The sequence below is a fragment of the Alnus glutinosa genome, chromosome 13 (genome assembly GCF_958979055.1).
Source record: "Alnus glutinosa chromosome 13, dhAlnGlut1.1, whole genome shotgun sequence".
NCBI lineage: Eukaryota > Viridiplantae > Streptophyta > Magnoliopsida > Fagales > Betulaceae > Alnus > Alnus glutinosa.
In genome coordinates this window covers 23,358,620-23,377,754 of record NC_084898.1, presented here as the reverse complement: position 1 = coordinate 23,377,754, position 19,135 = coordinate 23,358,620, and the positions used below count along the sequence as shown (strand labels likewise).

The 19,135-nt window shown below is 37.2% G+C and overlaps 3 protein-coding genes across 4 annotated transcripts; 1 reads left to right on the top strand and 2 right to left on the bottom strand.

Annotated features, from left to right (window-relative positions):
• Window positions 1-139: 139 nt before the first annotated feature.
• Window positions 140-2,937, bottom strand: LOC133854624 (glycine cleavage system H protein, mitochondrial-like). The gene is made up of 4 exons (XM_062290862.1): window positions 2,741-2,937; window positions 2,498-2,586; window positions 1,043-1,213; window positions 140-361 (listed from the first exon to the last, which is right to left on the bottom strand). Exons 1-4 carry the CDS (start codon window positions 2,847-2,849, stop codon window positions 233-235), a joined length of 498 nt encoding a protein of 165 aa, XP_062146846.1. The 5' UTR covers window positions 2,850-2,937; the 3' UTR covers window positions 140-232.
• A 6,429-nt stretch (window positions 2,938-9,366) lies between these two features.
• Window positions 9,367-9,885, bottom strand: LOC133853995 (uncharacterized). Its single transcript, XM_062290019.1, has one exon. It carries the CDS (start codon window positions 9,883-9,885, stop codon window positions 9,367-9,369), a length of 519 nt encoding a protein of 172 aa, XP_062146003.1.
• Window positions 9,886-14,120: 4,235 nt separating this feature from the next.
• LOC133853757 (uncharacterized) lies at window positions 14,121-18,785 on the top strand. 2 transcript variants are annotated; one of them, XM_062289774.1, is made up of 7 exons: window positions 14,121-14,393; window positions 14,493-14,628; window positions 15,753-15,838; window positions 15,942-16,020; window positions 16,102-16,211; window positions 18,036-18,100; window positions 18,545-18,785. In XM_062289774.1, exons 1-7 carry the CDS (start codon window positions 14,220-14,222, stop codon window positions 18,636-18,638), a joined length of 744 nt encoding a protein of 247 aa, XP_062145758.1. In that variant the 5' UTR covers window positions 14,121-14,219; the 3' UTR covers window positions 18,639-18,785. The 2 variants fall into 2 exon arrangements, with proteins under 2 accessions (XP_062145758.1, XP_062145759.1); XM_062289775.1 differs by lacking the exons at window positions 18,036-18,100; window positions 18,545-18,785 and adding an exon at window positions 16,539-17,156.
• Window positions 18,786-19,135: the final 350 nt, after the last annotated feature.

Sequence of the window (19,135 nt, the reverse complement as noted above, 5' to 3'; positions counted from 1 at the left end):
TTTCACAAGACATCTCCCGTAATTTTTTCCCCGAAAACAAACTAAAAATAAGTAATCATTGGCAATTATAATAACTCATTTTTTCTTGCCTTTTTTTTTTTTTTTTAAAAGTAAAGTGTCTAGTGGAATGCAGGGATAATTGACAAGAAGGCAACAAATAACATTAATCTAAATTAAGCAGCTGAGAATGCGTTAATTAGTTCATGATGATTGCAAGCAGCAAATTCAAAGTCTAATGTGCAGCATCCTCCTCCTCGCAGAATTTTGTGTATTCCTTTGGACCCAGCAAGGAGTCTAATTCTGATGGACTGCTTGGCTTCACCTTGATCATCCATCCTTCTTCATATGGGCTTGAATTGATCTTGATCATCCCAATACATGTCATTAAAAAAAAAAAAAAAAAATTCAGATTAATTTAGTAGAAAGGAAAGTGGAGGATAAACAGTTAATTAAGTTATTAAGAGATATATATATATATATATATATATATATATATATATATATATATATATTCTTGAGTAACAAAAGTGAATAATTAATATAACATAATTAGGGTCTCGGCCACCCTACAAGCCAGGCTAAAAAGAAAAAAAAATATCATTTAAGGTTTTTGCTCTTGGGAGTAGCCAAACCACTCCATGCCCATAAAGTGGTTCAACTACCACCGGACCGGTCGTAAGGGGTGCCGCGGCACATGAATAAATATTTTTTTCTTTTTTATAAATAAATATATTATTGTTGATACCATGCACAATGATGATAAATAATATAGATTAGAAAAAGAAAGAGCAAAAAAAAATAAAAACACAGATTTACGTAACTCGAAAAAGATAGTCCGGCTATATTTTCAATACATAATTTAGGGCTCTATTATAGCATATTTATAAGAAAACCCTAATTATACGGACGTATTATAAAAAATCTCAAAATATCATGGCCACTATATTGGTATTTTAATATTACTTTTTATACATAAACCACTTGTTTCAATAATTATATTATGATCAAATTATAAAACTTAATTGTTGAGGGAAAGGATTACCAAGCCAGGTGTTCCGGTAAGCTTTGAGTTGACCTCAACAATCTCACCGGAGATTGGGGAATTGATATCACTGGTTGCTTTTACACTTTCCACGGCTCCAAAGCTGCCACCTTGTGAAACTTTGCCGCCAGGTTCTGGCAGCTCCACAAACACTACTTCTCCAAGATGGTCCTAAAAAAAAAGATCAATTTGAAGCTCCATTTCAATTTTAAATAAGCCATTGAAGAATTTAATAACCATATTTACTCTGCAATCATTTCAAATTCTCATCTAGCCAAGACATATTAATTCCACCTCTTTATTGGGGGGAAAAAAAAGGAACAAAAAGCACAATAATTTAGTGTATTTATTTTAATTTAAATCATCTTTTAGAATTTTTCGTTAATCGTAATAAAGGGGTGTCAAAATTTTTAAAATACCCTTCATTTTTTTTTTTAGGAAAAAAAAATTGCAAAGATTTAGGCATTAGTCAGAATTTAACGGAATTTGAAAATATACCCACACCTGAATCTTTGAAAAAATTTAAAATTCTTTTAAAAAAAAAATAGTGGTATTTTAGGAATTTTGACGTGATTTAACGAAAAATCTTAACTGATCGGTAAAATTGAAAAAAATTGAAATATGAATACACAAAATTGACATTTTTTAACGTTTAAGAGTATAATTGCAAAATGTCTGTCCAAATTATCAATTGTGTCAATATCTTTCCTAAACTACCAAAAAATGTTAATGTTCTCTCGAGGCCAATAAAAAGACAAAAATAACCTTAAAAATTGTTCAATGTTCTCTCAAGGCCAGTGAAGTTTTTCCAAAGATTAATTAAAATTCAATTCAACTTTTTTGTCATCACTTTTTCTTTAAACCACCCCCTATTTATTCGTACACTTTTAGTGTCCAAAAATTGAATGATACAAAAAAGAAAAAGGACCCAAAACTTAATCCAATCTGAATTTAGGCAAATAAGCACTCTGATAGGCTAAAGATGTTGTACTCTTTTTTTTTTTTTTTTTTACATGTCCAAGTAAGAAGGGGATGGGGATTCGAACTAGTGACCTCCGCCTCATGAGGCGTGGTTCCCAGCCGATTGAGCTATCCCTTGGGGACAAAATGTTGTAGTTAAGCTCGTTAATCGAACACATAATTTATGTCAAAAAAAAAATCCTTAATTACCACATCACCATCTAATTTCTAGTACTCTAATTAGAGCATGCATGAAGTATGGGAATGGGATAAGGACAGAAATTTTCTCAAAAATAGGACAGCATTTCCTTCGATTTAGCATATAAAACTATTACATATCCTTTCAACATATGAAAAATATGGTTTTTTTAAATAATTCTTCATATAATTCTCTAAAAAGTTACATGTTTTTCTTTTCACATACTGCAAGAAACATGTAACAAAATTTTTCCGACCCGATTTGAAGAAAATTTATGCCATGGGATAAAGAATCACCTGAGCATGATCAGTGATGCCAATTGTAGCCACATGGCCCTCATGCTTCACCCACTCATGTGAAGATGCATACTTCAACCCATCCAAAACTGCAAAAATCCAACGTACATAATTATAACATACAGAAATCAGCTTTACAAAGGAAATTAAACCCATTTAATTTACAGAAAGAAAAACATACAATTCTTATGGTGTTTGAAACAATTAAACTGATCGATCGAAGTTGAAGGAAAGAGTAGGTACCAGTAGAGAAGCAGCGGGAGAGAGAGAACGCAGGGGAGAGATGAGCTTTGGAGGCACAAGAAATTCTGAGTGCATTGGCTGTGGAAGAAGCCCAAACTCTCAAAGCCATGTTATCTTGTAGATTATCTGTTTCTTTCTGGTTCTCTCAAACGCACAAAACGCAAATAATAAAGGATGAAGGAGATATACTCCTTCATATATTTCCTCGTTTTATTATCTTGGATGAATGGTGGGAAACGAGAGCCTCATCCTAAGACTTGAATACAAAGATCGACCCAGTACGGACTGCTTTTATCTTTTCTTTTCTTTTTATCCCTTTTATTTATTTTATAATTATAAAATTTACCGTCCTTGCATTTGAATGATTTATTTTCTTTTCTTTTTTTTTTGGGTTCCTCGTCATTTTTTAAGGCAGGCAGTTGTAATTTGACACAAATATAATACAAAATTAATAGATTAAAATTTTATATAATCAAGTTCGCGTCAGTTCGGGTCGTTAGAAAAATGTTTTACTTTTAAAAATAAAAATAAAAACCCTAAAAGGCTAAATTTCATATAAATTCATTTTAAAATTATTAAATTCATTTAAAATTTATATATATATATATATTGCTTTTAAATTCACATACCGGTCAAAATAAGTCGTGTTTGTGTTCAGGTTTACCCATTAACACAGGACAGAAGGAGAACAATAAAAAAGAATAGATAAAACCACGTTAATCGAAGTCTCACCGATCAACAATAAGGTTTTTGGTAGAGTCACCACCAAGAGAAGATGATGAGTCACACCTCAAAGAGATTCGAATTAGTGGCCTCCGTGTCATAAGGCATAATCCCCACATGATTGAGTTGCCTCTTGGAGACGGTCTTATTTGGATAACTACTACTAGAATAACATAAATGATAAATATTGATACTTCAATATTTTTTATTTTTTGTTTTTTTTTTAAGGAATATACTTTCTGTCCCTTCAATAATTGACACATCAACTACATTTATTTAAATGATAAGATAATAAAGATAAACACTCCTTTGGCTGGCCACTAGCCCATTGAGAAATTGGGCTTTGTGTGAGACTCTGCATTACCCATAAGTCGATCTAACATGTCAACACAAATTGACAGTCACATTCATTCTCAATCCATGAAATTCTTTCTATATCTTTCAACATTGTGGATAAAATAACAGTTCAACGTGTTATAAGTACGATTTTTTTTGAGTTAGAAGTCATTATGGTGTGAGTTTAAATGAAGCCATTAAATTTGGGATCAAGTGAAATGGAGTGAGTGTGTTTTATGATTTATATGAAATTTTATTTATTTAATGGTATATATGCTTACACATGCAGTGAATGCATGTGTTGTCACATTATTTAAAATTTTTAAATAATGCGACCCCATATATTCCATAAAATAGACCATATTTCTTATAATCTCCTTACAAACTAAGTAGTACATACTAGAGTTTTTTTACTATCATCTCAAAATCTTACTTTCTTATATTTACTTTTTCTTTTCTTTTTTTTAGTAATTTAAATCCTGATTACTCTATGAAACAATTACCATCTATGAATGACAATCGTGAATTGTGTAATATGTAAAATCTTAATTTATTTAAGCTTGCATATAGTAATTACTGCATTATTTAATCTTTCATATAGATTTAGATAGTAATTCAAAACGCTCATTACCTTATATGCAAATAGCGGATAATGACCGCATTTAATAACCGTAATAACTAAGTGAATGCAGATACAAATATGACTAATAACTAGATCCACATCAATATTTTGACCCTTAGTATGTAGTAGTCAATAAATATGAAAAAGAAAGGAGATGAAGAAAATGTCACTGTGGCCCTATGTTGTTCTCACGTTGAACACAAACAAAAGACACGAAGGTCCCCAAAGATTAAACTCTGGACAATACTTGCATTGGTTTGCACAAACTTGTGGTTTGTCAGTTTTCATGGGCCACAAACTTGTGGTTTGTAAATTTGCCTTAACTTTTTTTCCCCCTCAGGCCTCAAGGTACATGCATTTGATACATGGAATATGACTTCTTTTTTTTGTTTGTTTTTTTGGGGTTTTTCGTTCTTTTTGAGGACACAAAAGGGCCACAACCAAACTTGTTGAAGCTTGGAATGGGAAAGGCATTTCTCTAAGTTAAGAGTTTCGGCAATCAAAAAGAGCTAAAGTGGAATATGTTATGTATCAAAAAGTGAAAGAATTGGTTTGAAACAATGAGAAAAAGCAAAAGCACTCATCCTTTAATATATGATTATATGTGCCATAAAGCATGGCTTTTTTCTTTTCTTTGTTTTTTTTTTTTTTTTTTTTTTTAAAAGCACTTACCTCCTCCAACTATTGTGGGTTTCGCAATATGATTCTTCAATTATTACAAGTTGTAATGCGGGTGTTCGAGATTTCAGCTTCTTTCAAATCCATCATTCCGTTGGAATTTTTCGTTAATTCTTAATGGAATGAAAACAAAAATACCAAAATACCCTCATTTATAAAATTTAAAAAGGAAAAAAGTGAAGAAAAAAAAAACCATGGCACGTCTTGATTGACTCTGGTGACCCAAAGCCAAATTCGGGTCAGTCACTAGTGACTCACGTCGACACCATCGTTTTCAAAGCCGTAGGTCTGGCTTGTTGTTAGTTTTTTTCTTTTTAATTCTTTTTTTAAAAAAATATATATATACAAATAAATTTATATTCTTATATTTTTTACAAGAATATAAGAGACATTTTAACTTGAGTTAACCAAAAATCCTAACAATAGAGAGAATTAAAAAAGACTGAAACATCGAATAACCAAGTTACAAATTTTGATAGTTTAAGAGCCACATTTCAGAACCCATAATAATGTAAAGTTTTCCTTTTTTTTCCTTTTTTCTTTTTTCTTTTTTTTCATAAACCATGGGCCTTGTTGCCTAAGCACCGAGGCCGGCCTATTCATTATCCCCAATTCTGTTGGACTTAACAAAAATACAAAATATTTTGTTGGGCTAATATGCCTGTACTTGACTTGGGCTTATCCAAAAACAATGTCTCTAGTTCAGCTAAAATCTACTGTTTTTATTCCTGCAGCTTCTTTCTTGTACAACATGGTAACTAATTCAACTGGTCAATTTTTTTTTTTTTGTCATGGAATAAATATATTGTTAGATACCTAGGGTATGTGACAAGGGTATTATAGGAATTATATTAATGTCTTCTTTAATAGAATAGTTAGATTATGTTTAAATAAGGTAAGAGTTGTATTCTCTCTTTAAGAGAATAATAGAGTTTATTAATATGGTATTAGTCGTATTTAGAATTAGTAATATTTATTTAGGTTTGTAATATTTATTTATTTATTGTTTCCGTAATTCCAGTTTTGTAACCTTATAAATAGGGGTATTAAAGAATGAAATAAACAAGCAGAAAATTATTATAATTCAGCTCTTGTAGTTGATTATGAGTTTTTTAGGGTTTCTCGAATAATCCTAACTTTAGGAGGTCCAGAGTACCTCGAATACCCTACTATTCTACGCACTTCCTCATCCAAATCACCATCGTCCATTGACACAGCACCAGAAGGAAAATGCACGTAATTGTGGCCTTGGCGTCTCACCAAGCCAAGAGGCGGCTCATCTCAAACGCATGGAAGAAAAGGGTTATCTTATTGCATGCATACGATTACATGAAAGTATTCTTAAATAAAGTTACGTAGGAACCCTAAGACCCCTAACCCTAGTACATAAGTGGGCTGGGGCTTAGCCCATTATTAAAGCAACACAGGGTGGGCTGGTTATAAGTCCAGCTCGCTTATTAAACAGAAATTAACTACGTGGACCCCGTCAATTCCCTCCCGCTGGAAAAGCATTCAACTCCGATGAATGCTGAGCTTGATAAAACTCATAGAGATCAGGGTTCAAGCGTTGGACCTCCTCTGTCTGGAGCCAGCAACTGTCGGAGACGGGGCGATTCTTCCACTTGACAAGAAACTTCTGGTAGCTGCCCCTCCTGGTGGACACAAGCTGGTCATCAAGAATGGCCTCAATTTCATCACGACGCTTAGTAGTGGCAGGGGAAGGAAATGTTGGTGGCGCAGGTAGAGGCTCAGCCACATGACCAGGATATGGAATGAGGTCCTCCACATTAAAGATGGGACTGTAGGAGATGTTAGCTGGCAAATCAAGAAGATAGGCATTGGGTCCCAAACGCTTAACGATCTTGAACGGGCCAGCTCTGCGAGGGTGGAGTTTATGAACAGACCCTTTAGGAAAACGCTCGGGGTGAAGATGGATGAGGACCAAGTCACCCGGTTGGAACTCAACATGGCGTTTGTGACCGTCGACTCGGAGCTTATAAGAGTCATTATGGAGGGCAATCTGGCGTCGCACCTCAGCATGGATGGAATGGAGGTGTGCCATGAAATCTTCGGCACTTGCACTGGCTCGCATTGGGAGAGGCAGGGACAGGAGGTCGACTGGTGTCCGTGGTGTGGTCCCTGTGACAACTTCAAAGGGGGAGTGCCCAGTGCTGCGATTAACGGAGTTGTTATATGCAAACTCTGCCTGTAGAAGCAGAAGGTCCCACGTAGGTGTGTGGTCTTGAACCAGGCAGCGCAAGAGATTGCCCAAGCTCCTATTTACGGCTTATGTCTGCCCATCGGTTTGGGGATGGAACGCACTAGAGAACTTCAGTTGGGTGCGCTTGGCCTACAATGTTTTCCAAAAATAACTCACGAATTTCACATCTCTATCTGAAACAATCGACTTGGGTAAACCATGCAAACGGACCACTTCGGTGAAGAAGATGGATGCGACGCGGGATGCATCATAGGTGCGAGAACAGGGTAGGAAGTGGGCCATTTTTTAGAAACGATCCACTACCACAAAAATGGAGTTATGGCCTCGCACCGTTCGCAGCAACCCTAATACGAAATCCATGCTGATATCTTCCCACGAGCCCTCTAGAATTGGAAGGGGGCTGTATAACCCGGTGTTCTGCTTGGTTCCCTTGGCCAACTGGCACACACGGCAGGGCTGGATTATGGTGCTGACATCCCGCTTCAGCCCCGGCCAATGGAACCGATCCTCCACAAGGTGGATGGTCTTGTCCCTGCCGAAATGTCATGCTATGCCCCCAGAATGAAGTTCATTGATCACGAACTCCCGAATAGAGGTACGAGGTAGACACAGGCGGTTATCGTAGAAGAGATACCCCTCCACAAGGGTGAATTTGGCGGGTACAGTGGAGGCCCCAGTGGACAGTTGGCCAAATGTCTTACCAAAATCAGGGTCGTTTTGGTACTGCTGCTTGAGTTCCGCAAAAGCTGTGACTTCTACCGTAAGGGTAGCTAGCAAGTGATGCTTTTTGCTGAGAGCGTCGGCCACTCGGTTCTCTACGCCAGCCTTGTGTTTGAGCACAAACGAGAATTGTTGCAGGAAGTCCACCCAGCGTGCATGGCGCGCGTTAAGGGTTTTCTGGGAGTTAATATGGCGCAATGAGTCATGATCAGTGTATAGTACAAACTCCCTGTGAATGAGATAGTGCCGCCAGTGCTTAAGAGATTGAACAATGGCATAGAATTCCAAGTCATAAGTCAAGTATCGGCGCCGTGTATCATTGAGTTTCTCACTATAGAAGGCTATAGGGTGCCCCTGCTGGCTCAACACACCGCCTATGCCCACATGAGAGGCATCACAAGTAACCTCAAATGGCTGCTCAAAGTCGGGCAGGTGCAACACTCGGGCTTCCATGAGCTTCTTCTTGATGTCTTCAAATGCTTGCTGGGCGGCAGGAGTCCACAGGAAGGGACCGTTCTTAGTACACTCAGTGAGGGGTGCCATAATAGCACTAAAATTTTTGATAAATCGCCGGTAAAAAGAGGCGAGGCCATGGAAGCTACGGGTCTCATGGACATTGGATGGCACAGCCCAATCTGTTACTGCTTGAATCTTGGAGAGGTCAACTGAAATTCCCTGCGCAGACACTATGAATCCAAGGAAGATAACAGAGTGTTGAGCAAAAGAACATTTTTTCAAGTGAATAAAAAAATTATCAAACTGTAAGGTGAGAAGCACTTGTTTAAGGTGCTCCAAATGCTCGTTATAGTCTCGGCTGTAGATAAGTATGTCGTCGAAGTATACGACCACAAATTTGCCGATAAATGGTCTGAGGGTCTAGTTCATCACGCGCATGAAAGTACTTGGCGCGTTAGTGAGGCCAAAAGGCCACTCGAATAACCCATCTCGAGTTTTGAAGGCAGTCTTCCACTCGTCTCCGGGACGGATTCGGATTTGATGATAGTCGCTCCGAAGGTCTATCTTGGAGAAGAAACGCGACCCGTGTAGCTCATCCAACATGTCATCAAGTCTTGGGATAGGAAAACGGTATTTAACCGTGATCTTGTTAATGGCTCTATTGTCGATGCACATTCGCCAGCTACCGTCTTTCTTCGGGGTCAACAATGCTGGCACAGTACAAGGGCTGAGGCTCTCTCTGATGAACCCTTTGTCTAGAAGGTCTTGAACTTGTCGCTGTAATTCCAGGTGTTCTTCAGGGCTCATCCTATACGTGGGGAGGTTAGGCAGAGACGCGCCAGGCATCAAGTCGATGGCGTGCTGTATATCTCACTGTGGAGGCAGGGAATTCGGCAGCTCCTCAAGAGTGAGGTTTGAGAATTCTTGCAAGAGTTCTTGTACCTCCATTGGCCACGCGGCAGCCTTATCGGCTTGGGTGGGCTTGGAGACCAGGACAAACATGTGGCCCACTTCACGGCAAGCTTGGGAAAAACCTCTCATCGTCAAGATTCGGTTCTCCTCTCGTGGTTGTTCAAACTCCTGAATCCTTATGGGTTGTAGCACGATCTTCCTGCCATTAAACAGAAAAGCGTATGTATTCGTATAGCCGTCATATTTTACCCTTCTGTCATACAGCCAAGGGCGCCCCAGCAGTACATGGCAAGCCTTCATTGGAATCACATCGCACCAAATGGCATCCTGATAGTGTTGGCCCAGGGAAAAAGTGATCAGGCACCGTTGACGCACCAGAATGGATGTGTCATCCACCCAGCTCAACTTGTACGGTTTCGGGTGGTCTTCTACAGGCAGCAGCAGTTTGCGGATTACCTCTTGGGATACAACGTTCATCCCGCTCCCGTTGTCTATGATAAGATTTAGGGATTTTCCCTTGTGCTCCACCCGGGTATGGAAAATATTGCTCCTCAGCCAATCCTCTTGCTCTCGTTCCTCCGTTCGTTTCCTTGTTAGGACCCGTCTAATGACACACACAGGCAGGTGGGATCCTTCCAACACTTCCGCAGGAACTTCCTCATCACTGTCGTCTTCTTAGAATGGAAGCGCACTATTGTTTGGCTCCTCCTTTAGTGCAGCATCGCTACACACCAGCGTGAACTTCTGGTCCCGCGTCGGGCAGACGACGGCAAAGTGACCTCGCCCTCCACACTTGAAACACTCCTCCTTCCTCTTATCATACTTGTTGTTCATGACTGCCTTGCCCTTCCTGTCTTCCCTATCAGTTCCTCCACGTTCCGAATTGATTGTTGTACGCGGGGGAAAACGGTCGGTTCCTACAGGAGGATTTCTACCACCGATCACAAGGTTTCCTCGGGGGGTGTTTCCTCCCGGATATTGTACATTTCGTCGCACTGGGTTCCCGCGAGACTGTTGCTCCAGCCACAAGGCTAGCTGATAGGCTTCTTCAACACTGACGAGCTTGACGGTTAGGAGATCCTTGCGGATGTCTTCCCGAAGCCCTGCCTTATACCGCGCAATGGTCTGCCGCTCGGTCTTGGATACGTGGCTACGTATGCTGAGCTCATGAAATCTATTAGTGTATTCTTCCACGGTTGTAGCCCCCTGACGTAGGAAAAGGAGCTCTTCAAACAACATTTCCTCATAGTCAACCGGTAGGTATTTTTCTTGGAGCTTAAGCCGCATCTCTTCCCAGTCGGTGATGGCTGGTTGACGAAGTCGGTATAGCTGGTCCTCCACGCTCTGCCACCATACTCGGGCCTGACCCTTTAGTTTCATTTTCACAAACCGTACCTTTCGCTCTGAGGCCAAGCCAAACCACTCGAAGTAATCCTCTAAGGATGTAAGCCAATCCTGGAAAGCATATGGATCAAGTTTACCGTGAAAGTCAGGGATGTCCACACGGACACGCTTAGTGGCCTCATCGAAACGATAGTCAACGTTCTCCCCGTATCTCATATGTGGCAGTTGACGGGGTCCACGAGCAGGGGATTGATAAGGCGCCCTTTCATCATCAGTCGGTGGTGGTTCCTCCCCCTCCCCATCATTCTTCTGGGAGTTCGCCTCTGGATCCCCATCCTTGTTGTGGCTGCCGGACCCTTCTGGCTTGTCAAATGTGCGACCATACAGAACATCGATCCGTCTATTCATGGCAGTCATCTGCTGAATTAGTTCCTGGAGACGGTCCTCATGTGGGGCCACCTGGGAGTGACCAGAGCCATACGGTCGTCCACTACGGGTAAACATCTCTCCGGGATCGGTAGAACGTCGAATCTGCGGGTGCTGGGTTGCTGGGGAAACGGTGGTGTTTGGGGGTGTAATGGAAAAAAAAAAAAAAAAAAACAGGTGTTTATGGGGTTACTGGTACGTGAGGGTCGCCGATCGCTTAAGAAAACAATCAGAACTGGGCTCTGATACCACTTTGACGCAGCACCAGAAGGAAAATGCACGTAATTGTGGCCTTGGCGTCTGACCAAGCCAAGAAGCGGCTCATCTCAAACGCATGGAAGAAAAGGGCTATCTTATTGCATGCATACGATTACATGAAAGTATCCTTAAATAGAGTTACGTAGGAACCCTAGGACCCCTAACCCTAGTACATAAGTGGGCTGGGGCTTAGCCCATTACTGAAGCAACACAGGGTGGGCTGGTTATAAGTCCAGCTCGCTTATTAAACAGAAATTAACCACGTGGACCCCGTCATCCATCCCTCGTTACGGAGGACCGTAACATATATGGCCCTTTACACCATGGAGGCCTAAGGAAAGATATATTATTGTTTTGTATATATCAATATATCATTAGTATTTCTAGTAGCCGCACCAAATTTCACTTACCAAAATAATTAAAATTCATTTTTCTCTATTTTGGTGAGCCAATTTTTTAAAGCACCACCAACAGCCTCACCATTTTAACTATTTACCATAACTATTCCATCTAAATAATACTTTTTCAGATTTTTTTATTCTTTCTCTATTTAATTTTTTTGAATGTGTTTATATTATTTGTTAATAATTTTGTTTTGATAAAAATAAAAATAAAAGAGATAAAATCCTTAGATTTTTTATAACCGTTGCCCACAATCTCTCTATATCTCTCTTTTTCTTTCTTTTTCTAATCGTATCCTCCAGAAAAACAAAAATCTACGTTTTATGAAATTTTTTAATTTCATTTTTGTATTATTAATAAATAGTTCAAATATTATTAACAGTGATGGCATTTAGTTGGTATAATGCTTTGATCTTAAGGGTTAAAACTTTAATTAAATTGGTATCTAATATTTGTGGGAGTTGGGAGAAGAAAATGGGATAAAGAAAGGGAAAAAAGTGGTGATGTGTTGATTGGTGTAAGAAAGAAAGGAGAAAAAAATTATAAAAAAAAGAGAGTAGAGAAATGACAATTTTTTATAGTACTTATCAAAATTGGTGAGTACTGTTCGCTCACTAAAATTTTTTTGTTAAATTGGTGAGGTTGTTAGGAGAGATTTTTGTGCATTTTCACTAAATTACCTACCCTATGAGGCTACTAGGAATGCTTAACATATCATTCCAAAAGAAAAAATTTAACAAAAATTGAAATTTTAATTGTATTTACAAAAAATTTAATTTTTAATTTTTTCAATGTCCTCCCGAAGATTTTAATTTTGCAATATTCCTCAAATCTACCATTAGGATTGCAATGTCCTTCTTCCGCAACTTAAAATGACAAAAATAAATTGCATAACATAAAAAATTAGAAACTATATGATCAAATTTGATTATAGTATGCACCTACCATACTTGTATTATCTTCCCCTACCTCGATTCTCCTATAAATCAGAGTCTTTTGTATTAAGTATATCATCAAGAAATAAGAGCATATGTAGCCCTTTCGGGCTCTTCCTTAATAGTGAAAGTAAGTGTCTAACACCGAATTACCCGTAAATCTTTTATCTTTATTTTCTCTAATTTTCTTTACCATTATGAAAGAAATTCTTCAGACTTAGTGCCAACTCAATGATCTTGCTTCCATTGAAAAAATAACTATTTTTTTGTTATAATGATTAAATTATTACTTTTTACCTAGCTTTAAGAACTTTTAATTATTTTTTATTTCATAGTGAGCGATTAGTAATCTAGGTCAACTACATGGATTGATTTTGAATTTATCATTTTCTTAAAAAAAAAAAAAGTTTAATTTATATTTTTTATCATGAATAACACAATGTTTAAGAGGATCCAGGCAAACAAATCATCAATTAACACTTGGAATGGCTATGAGTTTATTAGAAAATTATTCCAAACACTCGTATTATTATTATTATTTTTAAAAAAATAATGTTATATACCATTTAAGGTGAAAATTTGAATGCGGATGTGATTATTAGCAATATTCGCATCTACATCCGTATAATGCGTTTATCACTTTTAGATATTCGTCTCTGCATCATACGATTACTATTTATATCTGCACGGTTATTACTATAAATCCATATTTAAGACTAAATAATGTGATTATTACTATATTTAAGCTTAAATAAATTAAATATTTCACTTGTTACACTATTCATGATTATCAGGATGCGTTTGAGATTGCGATTTCGTAGAGAAAAAATGCGATTTTAAACCAAATCGCAGAAAATGAATCGTTTGAAAACTACTTTTTTAAAAAATTGCGATTTGAAAACGCAAAAAAATGCTTATTCAAATTGCAGGCAATGTGGTGCTTTTTTGAAAACGCAGTATTTTAAAAGGCTAACCTGTGATTTTAAAAACCAAACTGCGATTTTGCCAAACGCTTAACTGTATTTTTAAAAATCACTTTTTTAAATATCACATTTTAAAATCGCTATTTTTAAATCGTATTTTTTGAAATCGCAAACACAAACGGACCCTTAGTCATAAATGATCATCGTCTTATAGAGTATTCGGGATTTGGATTACCCAAAAAAAAAAAAAAAAAAAAAAGGTACATGTCGTGAGATATGACTTTAAGATAATAATAAAAAAAAATCTAACATAACCTAAATGTCATAAATTTATCAGATTCAAAACGACATCATTTTAAAAAATTTAATTAAATATATTTTATATATAAAAAAATGCGAATGCAATTACTAGGAAGAACCTCTGTGAGAGAGAGAGAGGGAGAAGGAGGAGGAGGACTCTCTCGGCGATTGATCCTGGGCCGGTAGCGCTGAAGAGCAGTGAATTAGTAACGAGTACGGAATCATGGGAGAAATCGAAGCAGAGAGTGAGCCGATGGTCAGCAACACTGGAAGAAACGGAGGAGAGGAACCGCACATGACGAATAAGAAGAACGATCACAATCATACGGTGGAAATCGTTCTCCGAACCGTAGGCCCCGCTCGTCCCTCTCGCCTCCGCGTCTCCTCTTCCATCAAAGTACGCCCTTCCTTTTCTATGTATATGTTAGGGTTTGGTTTCATTTTTGTTGTATTTGCATGATTAAGAGAAATTATTGCTTTCGTCAAAATTGTTCAGGTGTGTGACTTGAGACAGCTGATTGCGGAGGATGGCAATCTACCGATTGAGAATTTGAGGCTTATTTTCCAAGGGAACGTGTTGCATGACAATAGCGGAAATGGGGAGGATGTCTACCTGAAACTCAATGATGGTGGTATGAGTCTTTTCCGTGTTTTCTTTTTGTTTTGTTTTATTGTGAAAATTGCGTTGACGTTTTTCTCTTAAAGCTGGATACATTTAACAAGGCAGGAAAATTTGCATATCTCATCACATTGTATTTGTATAGGCAACACGTTTGATGCTTAGATGGAATGAAAAAAGTGAATGTGCAAGTCTGCCCGAATAGTCACAATTGGGGCTTCCTGAAATCATTTATATAATCTAGTTCGAATACGCAGCGATGTGCATTTTCGTTACACATGCATGACTGATCACAATTGGGGCTTTCCGAAATCTTGTATATAATCTAGTTCAACTTAATTAATGCACACCAATGTGAATTTTCGTTACATTTGGGCGATTGGTCACAGTTGGGGCTTCCTGAAATCATTTATATAATCAAGTTCGACTTAGTACAACTACACACCACTGTGAATTTTCCTTACATATTCGCGACTAGTCACAATTGGGGTCTTCCTGAAACCATTTATATAATCCAGTTCAACTTAGTACATGCCAATGTGAATTTTCATTATATATCCATGCAACTTCTTCATGATCCAATTCAGGATAATGCAATTACAATGTGTTGGATACTAATCGAGAAATTGGTTGGTTTTCATAGAGTAACCTACAATTTTAAATTTTAAATTTTGAGCCTCTGTCACATGCATATCTTTTATGAAAATGAAACCTATTAAGTTTTACTTAGCATTTAAGGTATGAAATTTGTGCTGCCGCCATTCAGTTTTCATTAGTGGCAGAAATGCAACCACTTCTCTCAAAAAGATAACATAAAGCTGCTGAGCCATTATCATCCATTCTAGTCACAGAATTATAAGTTTTGGTGGATGAAAATTGATAATATTTGTTCGCTTGTAAAACAAATATTTTAAGATTTAGGGTTTCCAAGTCCTAGGTCCACTTCATTGGTAATTCCTATTGAGCTTTATTCATCATTGTGACATGACTTGTAGGTTGTAAGTAGGAGTGAAGTCATATGTTATCAATGATAGTTGAGAATCATTCTTACTTAGGTTCTGTGAAGTTCTCTGTTTTAGGCTCATTTTGTGATCAGCTTTTAAAATGTGTCAACTTCTTTTTTCCTTCATTTTCTAGATTCCCTGATTGTTGCTGTTAAACCTAAGCCACCAGTTAAACATCTTCGCAATGAATTTGATGATGACGACGATGATGAAGACCTGGTACAACTAAATAATTTTTACCTTTAAACTGAACTTAGTTATATCATTTTTATGTACAATGTTTCTGAGTTTTTATCCTCTTCTCGTCTTTTTGCATTTACAGAAGTTTCAGCTCCCACAATCCTCGAGCCGGTGGAAAAGAAAGCTTTACTCTTTTCTACATGATAAGTTGAAGCTTCCTGGTAATCATCTAGTTGAATTATAGCTACCCTTCAAAATAAAATATTTGCTGATAGAGTTTTTTCTTTTATCTTTCATGATAGATATCCTTTTGATGGCAATTTTCTCTCTCAGTCTAAAGGCATGGGCTGTTATTGTCTTGTGGTTTATCTTGGCACCTGTTGCCCATAAATTCAATCTTGGACGTCTATTTGTAAGTTTGCTTCTTTCATTTGGTTCCGGTTGTTTGTAAATGCCTAGTCTGTCTAATTTGTTTCGTATATAACCATCTTTTTACTTTTTCTTACATTTTGTGAAGTTTAACTTGAGTAGAGAAAGCTTATCTTGAGTTCATTTAGGGAAAAGAAGAAGAGAATAAACAAATAAGGTCATTTTCTTATGTGGAAATCTTTTTATTTTTTAGTTATTTAATAAAAGTTAGGGGAACCTTCACTTAACCATTCTGAACTTTTATCGTTTATGCAATCACCCCCCAAACTTCAAAAACTCTCAATTTAGTGTATTCAATAAATTATATCAGGTTGCTCTCGAAATTGAGGAGGAGGTTGCAGAGGTTGTGGGGAATAAAAATTTCATGGTATCTGTCATGGCTTCAGAGTCTAGAGCTGGTGGAATGAAGTTTGAATTCTCATTTGGGTTCTCAGCTAATTGCTTGTGCAGCTGAAAGTTGTAGCCAGAAGACTCTGGTTTCTCTGCTATTGTTATCTCTGTTGCGCCCGCATTTGGGTCTGCTTGTTCTGCTGTTGGATGCCATGGCGGTAGCTCAGCTAGCTTGTTGATGGTGGACTTGGCCTTGATGAGCCAATCCAGAGCTTTGCTAGGCCGGTCATAGCCTAACCAGTCTTGAACATCATAGAATTGAATGGAGGTGTGGACTGAGAGCCGGACCCGGCGGACCCGAGGACCTTTTGTGGTGGGACAAAGTTTTCCTCCAACCCAATCTTTGCCATATGTCCACTTTGCATATGAGAAACACATGTTTTTTAAAGAAATATTTAAAAAACATGGGATTCTCACATGCAAAATGGACACATGACATTTTTATAGATTGGGTTGGAGGAAGTTCCTCCAACTTGGAAGAAATATTTGTCCTTTGCGGTTGGGGAGAGTTTTTTTTTTTTTTTTTATTAATTTTTTTTTTTAAAAAATGGATATTTTGAAAATTTCTAAGGCATTCATTAAGATTTAACAGAAAATCCTAATTGAGGGGTGACATTGCAAAGTTTGTTTGTTTTTTTTTTTTTTTTTTTTTTTTTTTCCCTGGGGGGAGAGGGGGGAGGGGGGTTAATTGCAAAAGCGATGATTTTTTTTTTTTTTTAAAGTAATAAACTAGTCTTATTAAAAGCGTAAGGCGTTCTTAAGTACACCGGAAATATACAAGAGAAAACACCTAACTAGAAAGCGAAAAACAAACAAGAAAATCACCGAAACTAAGCGACAACTGAGACAGAAAAGCCATTGTCCAAAGATACAAATATGAAAAATAATAAAAATAATAAAAATAAAAATAAAAATCCTCCAAGGGTGTTAAGTGGAGTTTTCCCTAAAAGTTATTTAAAGCACTAGGGTCACAACCCTAGCACATTCCATGGAAATCGATTTTTGGCAGAGAATGCATGTTTCTTTTCTTTATTTTATTTAGCAAAGGTTATATCTAGTACAGTGAACTTTTGCCCTGGAAGATCTCTGAAAGAAACTCTTTATATTTGATTTGTTTTCAACCTAACATGTGTGTTTGTGCACATGGCTTTTGCTGTATAGCTAAATTCACGCCATCTCATCCATAGTATGTGATATGACGTCTACATAATTTAGTCTAAAGAGATTACCACATTGGCCTCAACGGTGTTTTTAGAATGAAAGAAAAATGTAGCTAGGCACATGTCAGCAATCAAGGGCAGATGATACTGAGAACACTGATGACCTATACTAGGGCATTGGTGTGTAACTCTCAAATCAGTAGTATGACAGATTCTTATTTTATTTTATTTTTTCTCTTTTTCCAATATGCATTCAGATAATTGGAACAGGCTTTGTTATCATCATCTTGAATCTTGGACAGAGGCAACCGGGTGACTTAAGGTATACACTTCATATGAAAAATTGTGTGCTCTCTATTTGATAAAATTTGTGGTAATAGTGAAATTTAAACTATAAAATAATGTTAGTACAATTTTTTTTTTTTTTGAATAACATTCACCACAACTTAATAAGTAGTTCCTCATGGTGTTTGTTCTAAAACATTGTCCAGTTTTTGGAGTCTTTGGCCCATTTGTAGGTCCGCAAGGTGTTTTTTGATGTCCACTGTGTGTTTTTGTGCACACGAATAAATTTGTGTTTGTGTACACGAATTAAATTCTTTTTATCATCCTTTTACCTTTATGAATATTAAAAACTTTTCCAAGCACAAAAGTGAGCATCTTGTTGAACATCACCATCACTCATTTAATAATTCAAGAATTTCTCGTTGGTCCTATAGTCATTAAATATTTCAAAATTATCTTATTTTTCGTTGGTTTGTTGCAGTGCATATTCTATATTTAATGAAGAATTCAGAGAGCTTCCCGGGACACTTAATGCAGATCGTCTTGATAGAGACATACGAACAGGTCAATTTTGAGCCTTTCACACATCACATATGATCATCCAAATGTATTAAGGTCATGTTGTAGTATTGTGAATCAATGAAACTGCACAGAAGTTTGTACTTTAAGCTGACAAATTTGCAAATTTGAATATATTGTAAAAGCGAAAATTTCTTTTTGTTTTTTGTTTTTTGTCTTTCTCCTCATCAACTATTAGCAGCAGTACTGAGATTCTTTTGTATAGATTTGTCCAAGGATGCCTTTTAAAGATTCGGGTAATTGAACATGAATTTCGGGCATTCTGTTCCTACAGCTAAAATTGAGTTATAGGGACAAACATGTTTTGGCTCGTTCAAACCTCTCAGAATAATGTCTTCTAAAGCTTGAAGACATCCAAATGCCTACCTAGGATTCAAAGCTTGACCAGAATCTTCCCTTTTTCATTGTTAGTCTATAGTTGAAGTCATCCGAATGTGTTGACTAGGATTCAAAGCTTGACTGGAATCTTCCATTTTTTGATTGTTAAGTCTGT

Bases quoted from the DNA above. Each gene is read 5' to 3' on its own strand.
- LOC133854624 (XM_062290862.1), bottom strand. From the start codon at position 2,849: ATGGCTTTGAGAGTTTGGGCTTCTTCCACAGCCAATGCACTCAGAATT. The intron at 2,587-2,740 runs GTACCTACTCTT...GGATTTTTGCAG, and splicing joins CTCCCGCTGCTTCTCTACTG to TTTTGGATGGGTTGAAGTAT. The intron at 1,214-2,497 runs GTGATTCTTTAT...CTTTTTTTTTAG, and splicing joins GCATCACTGATCATGCTCAG to GACCATCTTGGAGAAGTAGT.
- LOC133853995 (XM_062290019.1), bottom strand. From the start codon at position 9,885: ATGAACGTTGTATCCCAAGAGGTAATCCGCAAACTGCTGCTGCCTGTA.
- LOC133853757 (XM_062289774.1), top strand. From the start codon at position 14,220: ATGGGAGAAATCGAAGCAGAGAGTGAGCCGATGGTCAGCAACACTGGA. The intron at 14,629-15,752 runs GTATGAGTCTTT...TTCATTTTCTAG, and splicing joins CCTGAAACTCAATGATGGTG to ATTCCCTGATTGTTGCTGTT. The intron at 16,212-18,035 runs GTAAGTTTGCTT...ATATGCATTCAG, and splicing joins TCAATCTTGGACGTCTATTT to ATAATTGGAACAGGCTTTGT.